Source organism: Raphanus sativus, chromosome 1 (genome assembly GCF_000801105.2).
Source record: "Raphanus sativus cultivar WK10039 chromosome 1, ASM80110v3, whole genome shotgun sequence".
NCBI classification, from domain to species: domain Eukaryota; kingdom Viridiplantae; phylum Streptophyta; class Magnoliopsida; order Brassicales; family Brassicaceae; genus Raphanus; species Raphanus sativus.
Window position 1 is genome coordinate 8,946,518 of NC_079511.1, and position 11,942 is coordinate 8,958,459.

Here is an 11,942-nt window from a genome sequence, read left to right on the forward strand (position 1 = left end):
ATCATCGTTTTCTTTTATTTTTAAAGCTACAATGAAAAATAAATTAACTTAATTTTATTATGTATTTTAGGTAAAAACTTACATATTTCTTTTCTAGACTATAGAATATGTAAAATAAAAAAAAACTAGCTATAGTATCAAATAAATTAGATAGTCATAATAGAAAACATCTATAAATATTTTAACTTAATTTTGATTGTTTTTGAAATTATGTAAATATTTTAAATAAAATTTACATATCACATATTAAATGCTACTTTATATGTCTCGACAAAAAGAACCTATAGTAGCTACTTCACTACTACACTACTTCACTACTACAACCAATTTAAATGCGTCTGAATTTTTACAGCCATAATCAAACTATTAACAAAATATATTAGAAATGATCTAATATTTTAACAAGTAGTTAACTTAGGTTGCGTGTTGAAGTTGCCTACAAATATACATGTGGCTAAATTAGGCAGTGTTTGGAAACCAATCAAAATTGGATCTGATATTTTTGATTTTCCATTTTGTAGTTTTAATTAAAATTTTGGATAACATCTAAATCTGAAATACTGTTCCATTCAGATCTTTTACAGTTTGGAAACAAATATTTTTTACATCTCAGATCAACACAAGTGTGTTTCTTTGCTATCACTACCTCCACCGTGGTTATCAAGACTGCTCACGGTGCTTGCTTGGCAATCATCGCAATACTGACTTGGAAGTTGGAACGAAAGGAATATAGTCAATAGTCATCAATCAAAAATAATTGACTTCTGTGATTGGTAAAATAATTGCGCTTATAATGCTGGAACATTTGATGCAAAAGGTGACAATCCAATGTTAATTATCCAATCGATTCCGCCATTCTCCAAGGTTACCAATCACACTAAAGTGTAGGCTTGGGCGTTCGGGTACCCGTTGGCGTTCGGGTCGGGTTTTTCGGATTTTCGGGTTTTCGGGTTTACGCTCCTAGGTCCCATAGTAAAATTTTATTAGTACGGGTCGGGTTCGGATAATAACACTTCGGGTTCGGTTAAAAATTATATTGCATCCTAAAACCCATAAAGTAACCATATATCTTTCGGGTTCGGGTTATATCGGTTCGGTTCGGATATAACCAAAGTAAAAAAACAAAAACTTAAAAAAAAACATAAAGAAAAACAACTAAATTAATAAAAATTAATCTATCATACATAAAATTGCTAAAATAACAATAAAATGTTAAATCAAGCATGAAAACAAACATTATTTGTAAACAATATACATTATATTATAGAGAGTATACTTGTTATTCCAATGATCAAATTATAAATTACTTATTTATAACTAATTGTGTACTTAAAATATTTTTAATATTGTTAACATTGTTAATATTTATTATTATATATCATATTACCACGAATATTAAATTTAATAAAATACTTATATATATATTTCAAAATATTTATATTAACTATTAGTTTCGGGTTTTTCGGGTTACCCGTTCGGGTTTGGTTAATAACACTTCGGGTTCGGATATTTTTTATACCACCCTACAAAACCCGTTCGGGTATTTTTACATTTCGGGTCGGATAACGGGTCGGGTTTTTCGGTTCGGGTTCGGTTCGGATTTCGGGTTCCGGATTTTATGCCCAGGCCTACTAAAGTGTTCTAGACGCAAGTAAAGTGTTCGTTAAAATGTGTCAAATGAACCTACAATTCTTACTCTTTCAAAAACATGAACATAAACCAGCGTTTCGATAATCCAAAACGTTACACCATTTTGTCAGAATCACATCAACTTAAAACCCTACTCATTCATTCGCCAAAACCTTACACAATCTACCGAAGAAAAAAAAAAGATTCCAGACAAAGACAGAGACTTTACAGACAGATACATCTGTAGAGAACTAATATAACCTCGTTGACTTCAAAACCAACCAATCTCCCGTCTACTTTTTATCATCACCGAAAAGCAGACGGAGTCGAGAAGCAAATACACCGGTAGAGTCAATCGACGCTTGATGCAGAAGATCGCTCTTGATTTTACTCATACGATCCGTCAAACTATCACTCTCCTTCTTGAGAACAGCCGTGTCTTCCTCCAGATCGTGGATTCGATACTTCTGACTTACCGATCGGAAGCTCAGAAGCAAAATCCCAGTCATCGCGAAGAACTGAAAGAAGCTCTGCTTGTTCTTCTTCACGTTATCGAAGAATCCAGACGCTACAGCTGTTAACGCCTTCGCTGGATCTTTCCCTGTGAGAGGGTCAACGGATCCCTGTGGCGTAGACGAAGAAGCCATTTGAGTGTCGAATGAACCAACGCGAGAGGAAGGAGAAACTAATCGGAGACAGAAAGGGTTTTCTAAATATTAGGGCTTTTGAGGCCCAGTAAGTTATATGTTTTGACTGGGAAAAGGCTTTTACAACAAGCCCACAGATTGTTGCATAATTAGGATCAACATTTTAACCCCTCAAGGCAACACTAAATATAATCAAGTTACTAGATTTTGACCCGCGCTTTCAAAGCGCGGGATCGTCTCTTTTTAAATTATATTTATAACATGTATATTTTTAAAAAATTATATAATGTGTGTTTGGTATATGTGTAGTTGTTGTTTTATATGTATGTTTAGGATGATAAAATAATATACCACTTTAGTTTTCCAATTTTTAATAATTATTTGTATTATTTGTATGTTTCATATAACACTAAGTTAATATATGTAATCTGACATTATATTTTATTAATAAGCGTAAGTTTAAATCACTACTCATCCTTTATGTTTATACAATTGAGGGCATATTTTAAAATCTGATGAAACTAAAAAGACAAAAGAAATTGTGAATCTAATATTTATGTTTAAATTTTAATTAATAAACAAATAATATTGTGGATTACATAAAATGGATGCATGTCAATATTTAGGCAAATAGAAAAGATACATTTGCTTGACAAAAAAAAAAGATACACTTATAAAAATGGGCTTCGATAATCATATGGTGACCTGTTTGAAGTTAACCCAGCCCAAAATTAGATTTTTTTTGTTTTGTCGTCAAAATTAGATAATTAATTGGCGTCGACATATAAGACCGTTGACATTAAAAACCAATACAGAAAAGGAAAGTAAAACCAATTGTCTCTTGTTGAACAAAAAAAAAACAATTGTCTCTCTCGAAGTTTCTTTGAGATGTGCGACGATTCATTCCCAGGAGAAACCGAGATGCTCGGTGACCTCTTTTCTTACGTTCAATGTGAATAGCAAGCACCTGGTTCAAGAACAACAATCTGTTTTTGAGACTTTCGAATCGCAGGTACTGAATCACAAAGCTTGTAATAAATTTTCTTGTTCCATTTATTTTGTGTCCTAATTGAGTTTTTATTGGACAGATTCAAACATGCAGAAGATGAATAGCTTATTTTTATAATCAGAAAAGAGATCCGAGAAACGGCTTTGTAGATTATAAGCTCTTTAGATCCCCGAAGAATCCAAGGGTATCGAATGACAAAACGCATAACATGAAATGTATAGGTTTGTTTTGGCGTTATTTCTGATTTTTTTTGTTTATCTAATAAATAGATGTTGTAATATTTTTGACATGCATCCCAAAATCTGATGTTCAGAACAGATGTTGGTGTTTAATCAGATGAATTTGACACCAAAATCAAGTGAAGATGAAGCGGTGGGGGCAAAACAAAGGAAACTGAATATCAAGGTATTCATGAATTATCATAGACACTCAGATCCAGCAAAACATTGGTCACTGTTTTAAGAATGCTTCTTTAAACAATAACGTTATGCTATTACGAATGTTTTTTTGTTTAACTTTGTAACATAAGAAGTTCTATATTTGGAACCTGACTTTTATTTGTCAGATAAATCAGCATATGTTTATGTTCAGAACTATTAATCAATCGAGAACAATATGTTTCTGATGCTAGGAGTTGGACCACCCGCAAGCGAGATACATGATCATTCTTAGAAGTACAATGGCACCTATTGAAGTATACCTTGTCAGGTATATATTCCTTCTCGTTTATTTAATATTTTCTTATATATACTGTAGTCAGTCAAAGTTAAAAACAATGATATACAAAATCTCATTACATATTAATTTGGTCTTTTCTTATATAAACATGCTCGAGATACTCGTTATAAATCCTCGTTTATTTGTAGCCTTTTCTTCTTGTTAGTGATTCGGCCGATCTGAGAAGAACATGAGAAAACTCAAAAAGTCAAAACGATGGAGAGGAAGCAATGGCACTTACATATTTTTACTAAGTTCGTTGAACCGATGACGACGAACTCCACCTCTGGAAATAATACACTAATGGCGGCAAAAAAGGTCGTCCCTTACTTCCAGGTATGATTTCTTTCATGAGGCATGTATTTTGTATCACACGCTTTGAATTCCATGGTTTCCCCTGATAGAACCGTCACATGAACAAACCAAGTGTATCTCCATGTCCTCAGGTCGTTAATGCCGGTGACTTTTTTGTTAGAAGCACTCAATGTTAGGAGTTTAATTTTAGAAGGCATTGGTTTGTTTGACTGTGTGGGCTTGATTAGGTAGAGGCGTTGCTATTTATAATAGGAAGAGGTTATAGGGAATTTGTTTAGGTTTTTTGGAGAAACTTGTAGGAGGATCTATAGATTGTATCTCACGAGATTTTGTGCATTATATTATCGATATCATTAATTTCTAATATTAGGAAAATTCAGTTACCAATTTGAAATCCCAAAATATTCTGTGGGAGCTGCACTCGCAATTTTTTTTACTCGCAATATGATTAGATTGAATTCTTTGACCGTGATTGTAGCTTAATCGTATAGATCTTCCTTCTCAATATTTTTTTACATTTATTATAGGTATCGAATAGGGAATATTATGTTGTTAAAATTATGAATAGTTGCCATAGTACAGATTTTTAAATTGAATACGGAGATTACGGAATGAGTTAAAAAATATACTTAGAACATATTTGGTATCCAAACGATATGTAAATTAGTTGTTGTTTAAAAGATAAATATATATATTTAAAAATATTTTACAGAACTTTATTCATATTTACTTTAATTGATAAATTGTGATCACACTGTAATACCTTTGGTTCAATCCGATTTTCATATTTTGTTGGTTGATTAAAGTGTCAACACGGTTCAGAGTATATATTACATTTTCATTAAACGACAATTTGAAATAAGAGGTGAAATGAACTCAAAAGTAATTTGAGCATTGACTTCTGTGAAATATACATTATATTTAGTGGATGGCGTTTTAATAGTTTGGAATTATTGTTCAGAGTTTTAACCCTGAATCTTTTTTATTTCAGGGTATATGGTTTGATTATCAAAATTTTGATGGGATGAACGCATGGATTTAAAAACGCATGGCCTTGTTTTGAAATGGGCCTATAGATAGGTCATGTAAACGCTTCATTTTGATTGGTCGAATAATTGGGGTCGACAATTATTTTTTAGAAAAGGAAAAAAATAATGGCATTTGGTTGTAATTATTTAGAAAAAGCAGTGGCAAAAACCTATTAGGTATTTTGCTTTAATAGTATAGATATTTCAATCCACAAAAAGAATCTTTTATGAAATATTGATTATGAGAAAATTAAAGTTTGATCGCTATACTCTTTGTCGTGTATGTTTTTTTCTGTTATTTCCACTTTTGTGTCATGTTACTCTTTGTTCCTAATCAAATTTGACAATGATTCATCTTGACTTCTTGAGAAATAATTAGATTTATTTTTTTTGTGTGGGGTTACATGTCCAAGATCTTTAGAGCAGTCATATCGCAGGTCTTTAAAGAGTTTCTAGAGGAGAGAGAGAACACTTTTTGCAAGAACCAAGACAAAACGTTGCGAGAGAAGAAATCGATGCTGTGGGTTTTTCCAACAGTTTGCGGGACCCACTAATACGTGGTGGCCCGCAATTGGTCCTCTTTTTTTTTTTTTTTTTTTAGTTTCATAAAATTAAAAACAAAATGAAAAAGTAAAAAAAAAAGAAACGGAGGAGAGTATTTGCGATAAGGCTGCTCTTAGAAGCCAGATGGGGACATATTTGAACTAGTTTTATATTCGTATTATAGTATTTATTTTGTTCTGTTGAATGGTGTTAGAATGTAGTACTTTTTTTTTTGAACACAAGAATGTAGTATTTGTTTATAGTCTTTTTTCTATTATATATGTCATCATTTGAAACTTTTGTCGATACTAGGTGATCATGTAGCTAATTACAGTAGCAACCAAATGCAGACGAGGGGGTTTGTGGAGATAATGTATACACACATAAACGTTACTTAGAAACATAATACAAACTTTATAAAAAAGATAATGAAATTACAATACAAATGGGCAAATGCAAATCAACGAAAGACACAAATCTTACAAGAACATCATAAAGATAAAAAGAGAAAACCATCAAAGAAACACAGCAAATGTCCCACTCCCACATCATTATTTTTTTTCATATTTTCTTCTTAATCATCGGACTCCTTTTCTTTCTTCTTCTCCTCCTCTTCAGTACCCTTGGCGTGATAACCTGGAAGCTTCTCTTTGATCTTCTCAAGAAGCCCTTTCTTCTCTTCCGGATGCTCAGCCGTTTCCTCAGTCACTGGTACCGCAGCCCCCGTGTCGACCACTTGAGAATCCTCTGGTTTCTCGCTGTGACCTGGAAGCTTCTCCTTGATCTTCTCCATCAGTCCTTTCTTCTCCTCCGGATGCTCTACCGTTTCCTCCTTCACCGGCAGGTTGGCGATGACTGGAGTATCATCCTCTGTCTTTGTTCCGTGTGGAAACTTCTCCCTTATCTGCTCCATTACATCCTTTCTATCTTCCTTTATTTTCTCATCTTCTTCGGCCATCTTCTTCTTCTTTTCCTTCTTCCTCTTCTCGCCGTCTTCACCTTCTTCCTCGCTTGACTGAATAAAATTACTTAAACATATTATAAAACTAAATCTAAGTTTTAATAAATATCTGTTACGTGCGGGATTACTTACAGAGGAAGAAGAGCTGTTGGATCGGTGAAGCTTTTGGAGGAGACTAGGTTTGTTCTCTTCTTCTTCTTCCTCGTGCTTCTGGTGGAGCTTCTCGAGGAGAGTAGGCTTGTGTTCCTTCTCTTCCTCTTCTTCGTGCTTCGCCACAAACGCCGGCGGCTGTTCCGAGACCTGAGCCTTGTGCTCGAACTCTGACTCCAGCGTCGTCGACGTTTCTTGAGGCTTCACTTCCTCTTTTTTCTTGAGGAAGTCAAACAATCCACGATCCTTAACCTCTCCCGTCGTCGTCGTCGTCGCAGATGATTCCTCGGTGGTGGCAACCTTTGGGGTCTCGTTCTTGAACTCCTCCGAAGCGTTCTTGTACTCTTCCGCCATAGTGATAGTTGTCGCCTGAACAGTTAAAACGAGATGTGATAAACAGAAAAATATGAGAGCTTTAAAGGTGATTGATTATGTAGAGCTGTGATGAGTATTGTGGATGTGATGAGAGGTGAGAGTGGGGTTTTATAGTGTGAGCGAGAGGGTCCAGGCCAACGCGGAGGTCACGCTGTAAACATTTAATTGATTTTTTTAATAAAGCAAAAAGGATGGTGATTATTTTCTTAAATGCAGAATATCAACCCTCTTTTCTTTAAGTCGGTAGATGAGAGAATCATGAGATCATCCATTGTTTATTGATTTAAAGGTTATGTTCTTAATATATTGGTGAGGAGGAGTTAAACAAAATATAAATATCACATAACCATGTACTTTATATATTCGGTGTATCGAAGTATGGTTACGTGGTCGAAGTACATCCTTTTAATTTATTTTTATTGCAAGACATTAAACTAATTAGATGAGAGACACATAACTAGAGAGTTTGATTAGAACTCCTTACGTTTTGTTTTAAAAGCATCATTAATCTTTTCTTTTTTTTCTCTGTTGTACTTTGTAGTTTAAAACTTTTGTCGAAATTTTTGGGGTTGCATAACCAAGCTTTTAACATCGTATTTTACTAGCCTTGACCATGAACCCGTGGCAACGAGTAATTGATGAGAGAAAAACTAACGGTCACGGTCAGTGAATGGATGACTAATGGGAACAGACAGACGTAAAACTAAATAAGAATAATGCGGAAAGAAATGGTTTGAGCCAACGCATAGTTGACGCGTGTTGGGAGAGCGTTAAAAGGGCCCACATTTGAGACTTGGGTCGGTTTTGATAGGCTGGTTGCATGGATGTCGGTCATATGGGGCCACTGAACATATTAGGTCACGTCGGGCAGAAATTAGTAAATCACTTTATAAGACGTTACATGGAAAAAGGATAAAAAACATGCAGCAGCAGTAAATATAAAAAAAAATTAAAATACTAAAATATTAAGTATTATACCACTTTAAATTTTAACATAGAAAAAAACATTTTGACTAAGGTTTGAAGTAAAATGATCTAAGATTTAAATTTAAAAACTTCTTGGTGAAATAACTAAATGTATGAACTTAATTCTCAAAAAAAAAAAACAGCTAAATGTATGAACTTGTAGGTTTGCGGGGTCACTTTCAGCTTCTCTGGTTATATCCACTAGGGGCATAGCCCCCGCGCAAGCACGGAGCCGGGTACGTTGTTGATGTGTTTGGTAGTGTTTGTAAGGATTTTGATAGACGTTTCAGAATTTGTGAAAGTCGAAGCCATGTTAGTAATGTTATGAATAAACTTGAGCGGGGGCTTAGGAGGGAGGTGTATTTTGGGCGTTGAATAAGTCGCGGAAATGTAAAAGACGTGCACCTAACGTTCTTTTGTTTTGGAAGGTTTGATTTATCTTTTAAACATCAGGATGCCTGCACACGGAGAAATCAAAATGCATTTTGTTTCTTTGTGTCCACTGTTATTTAAAGTAGTTTGCGTGCATTAGAATATGATCTGTATATGTGTTGATATTTTTATGTTTTTATATCTGTACTATTTTAAATTTTTAATCGACCATTAGGTCTAAAAGGGATATCTATTGCAAAAGCTGAGGTTAATGTGGTTGTTTATTGCTGACGTAGATAGTAGTTAGTGTATTTATAAATAAAGTAAAAGGAAAAAGATAAAAGAAAAATCTGTTTAAAAAAATTAACAACTTATTCGAACCAAAAAAGTTTGTTTTTTGATTTATTTAACCCATTATTAGTTTCAAGAATGTAGAATCGTTATTTACTGTTTGTCAATCTTTTTTTTTGTAATTTACTGGTTTTTAAACTAATAAATTGTGATCTTTTAAGAAGAATGCAATATCAAAATTATTTAGTTTTATAGTTTTTCTTTTTGATCAAAAGTTTTATAGTTTTATAATGGACTTTGTTAGTATTTATTTGTAAGTGACCCAAAAAAACATCTGTAGATGTCGACCCAAAAAGAATTTGCTATATTTTTTATGTCAATATAAAGAGAAAGCAAAAACTGGGTCTGAAATTTTTGGGCTTAAAAATAGTTGGACTTCGAATCTAAATCTTGTCTGATTCTGAGTAAATGGTGAGGTCGGCGTCTGTTTTTTTTTTGTTCGCTGTCGTAAAAGTCGACGCAATTTTCTCCGTCTCCTGTTGGTACTAAGCTTTTGAGTTCAGGAGATTGAAAACAATAATTGATTTAAGCGTCATTGTTGAGAGATTGGCTTACATCAGATTCGTCAGAGGCTTCAAGCTCGAGATAATCTCATCATTCTCAAGATCCTTCTCAAGATTAGCTAACCGAAAGCTGCTCTTGATCAGACGCAAGACTCGAAATCTTCATGTTCGCTTGAGCAATCTCATTGTCTCTCCTCTTTAACTTATCAGTAAACCCGCTTTTGATACACTTGAACTGACTCCTAGCGAACCCGTTCGCTCGTAAGAGATCAGATACCTCGCATTTCTTCTCAGGGGCAAGCTTCTCATACTCAAGCTTCAATTTCCTGATTTTAGCTTCCAACAATTCAGCAGCTTCCGAGTCGCCATTTTCTTTATGCATATACACATTTGTATGAGTTTCCAAAACCAAAAAAAAACAACACACAAGAGCTTATAAAGTTTGAAACTTAGAACTTACACTTGTATTCATAGTGAGGATATCAAACCAAGCCTTGAAGTCTTTTAAGGCGTCCACTATCTCTTCTGCAATTTCCATGAAAAGAAATCTATAATATAATGGGACAGTGTCTTCACTCTTGGTGAATAAAGGAGCCAACTCTACCTAATTTAAAATTGCAAAAAGAACGATCTCTTTCCTTTATAACACAGACAAGAGATTGGATTTAGAGGTCTGAAAGAACTGCATCATCTTCATCGTTTCAATTTCTCTCTTCATCTGTACAACAAAAAACTTCATCTGTACAACAAAAAACCCATAAGAAAAATTAGGTGATTAGAAACCCTAAAAGAAAATTAGGTAATTAACTAACCAGAGATCAATAATTGATTTAATAGTGATTGTTGATAGATTGGCTTACATCAGATTCATTCCACGAATCCCAAAAGCGATGAAGCGCCCAACAACGTACTGACCAGTTTGTCCGAAGCGAAGAGAGTCGAAATTGGAGCAGAAGAAGACATTTTCGGAACAGATGTTAAAGAGTCACACGAAGAGAATAATGGAGGAGAAAAAGTAAGAGGCACCTAGTACCTGTACTTCGACGACTGCTATATAAAGGAGCCTGGAGAAAGCGTTTTAGGGAGATATATCGTTTCGTCGACAGAACGTGTCTGGAGAAGTCGAAGAGATCAAGTAATAAAGACGATCGTGTACGGCGACGTTCAGTCGATGAAGGATCTCGAAGAAGAAGAGAGAAGAAATATTAGGAGGCGTTTCGTCGTCAGAGGATGTGAAAGATGGAGAAACGCCGGAAGAGAAAGCGCCCTGGGACGAAGATTTCAGAAAAGCCCAGGAAGACGGTAACAGGCCGGTTTCAGAAAAACCCATAGCAAACACATCAATAAAAAAAAAATAGGTGTGGGCCCCACATATCTGCTGACGTGGCGCACCAGGAGTGAAGACACTGTCCCATTATATTATAGATTACGGACAAAACTTTATCGTTTTATATTTGATACATAAATAAAATTTAGTAAGTTTACAAAAAATAATAATAATAGATGTGGGCATTGAGAACGCACCATTCTGGAATCTGCTAAAAATAATTAAATAGTGAATCGTGTTCGGCTGAAAGATTCAAATCGACGTGCCACATAAATAAATCGAGACGTTTCATGTACACGCGACCCGTAACATTACCGAATTTTGTATTTTAGGCGTCATTAGGGAGGTCAAAATACCGACACATACCAAACGAAGCAATCGTTTTCGTTGCTAATTTGGGGAAATACGTAATTAATTAGTTAAGTTGATCGCAACACAAACAAAATTCAGTGCACTAAATCAAAATGTTGAATCAAGATAAAACATCAGATCACATGTAATCACAAAGCTGAGCTAGAAGAACCCAATAGGTTGTTCAAAAAAAAAAAGCTAGAACCCAATAGAACAAAGAATAACCAACCTATGTAAAAGGATCAGAGTTATATTTGGGTTGAATCAAAATTGTACAAATCCAACATAAGTTTCTTTACTTTTTCACTTTACATGAAAAGTAAACCAACAAAACAAAATGTTTTCTTATTTTAGATGAACGGATCGATCCGCGTTAGCAACCATAGTCCTGGTGAAATCCTTGAAACACCATTGACCATTATTACCATATTAACCTTTTCTTAGTGTATATTTTGATCTGAAGATCAATGCATTAACAATAATCAACATGAAAACAAACAAGTATCCCTTCAAATTCATAATTTTGAGTAGAAAGAGAGAAATGTATCCCAAAGATAAAACAACTACATAGAGTAAACACACAAATGATCTAACTCCTCGGTCGCTTGCGTACACGTAACGGCAACGTTTCCATCAACAACAAGTTTCTATATTTTTTTCTTTATAGTTTCATGATCTCGAAAGGCCCAATGTAATGT

At 34.3% G+C, this 11,942-nt stretch overlaps 2 protein-coding genes and 1 long non-coding RNA gene across 4 annotated transcripts; all 3 read right to left on the bottom strand.

Annotated features, from left to right (window-relative positions):
* Positions 1-1,709: 1,709 nt before the first annotated feature.
* On the bottom strand, positions 1,710-2,312 carry LOC108852724 (uncharacterized). The gene has a single exon (XM_057002751.1). The coding sequence runs from the start codon at positions 2,274-2,276 to the stop codon at positions 1,923-1,925; it is 354 nt and encodes a 117-aa protein (XP_056858731.1). The 5' UTR covers positions 2,277-2,312; the 3' UTR covers positions 1,710-1,922.
* Positions 2,313-6,278: 3,966 nt separating this feature from the next.
* On the bottom strand, positions 6,279-7,462 carry LOC108839669 (dehydrin ERD10). Its single transcript, XM_018612430.2, has 2 exons — positions 6,982-7,462; positions 6,279-6,903 (listed from the first exon to the last, which is right to left on the bottom strand). Exons 1-2 carry the CDS (start codon positions 7,351-7,353, stop codon positions 6,463-6,465), a joined length of 813 nt encoding a protein of 270 aa, XP_018467932.2. The 5' UTR covers positions 7,354-7,462; the 3' UTR covers positions 6,279-6,462.
* Positions 7,463-9,373: 1,911 nt separating this feature from the next.
* On the bottom strand, positions 9,374-10,834 carry LOC130501932 (uncharacterized). Of its 2 annotated transcripts, XR_008939971.1 has the most exons (6): positions 10,600-10,834; positions 10,427-10,476; positions 10,171-10,305; positions 10,027-10,091; positions 9,619-9,938; positions 9,374-9,539 (listed from the first exon to the last, which is right to left on the bottom strand). It is a non-coding gene; the product is annotated as an uncharacterized LOC130501932 (long non-coding RNA). The 2 variants fall into 2 exon arrangements; XR_008939956.1 differs by having other exon boundaries at positions 9,374-9,938.
* Between the last annotated feature and the right edge of the window lie 1,108 nt (positions 10,835-11,942).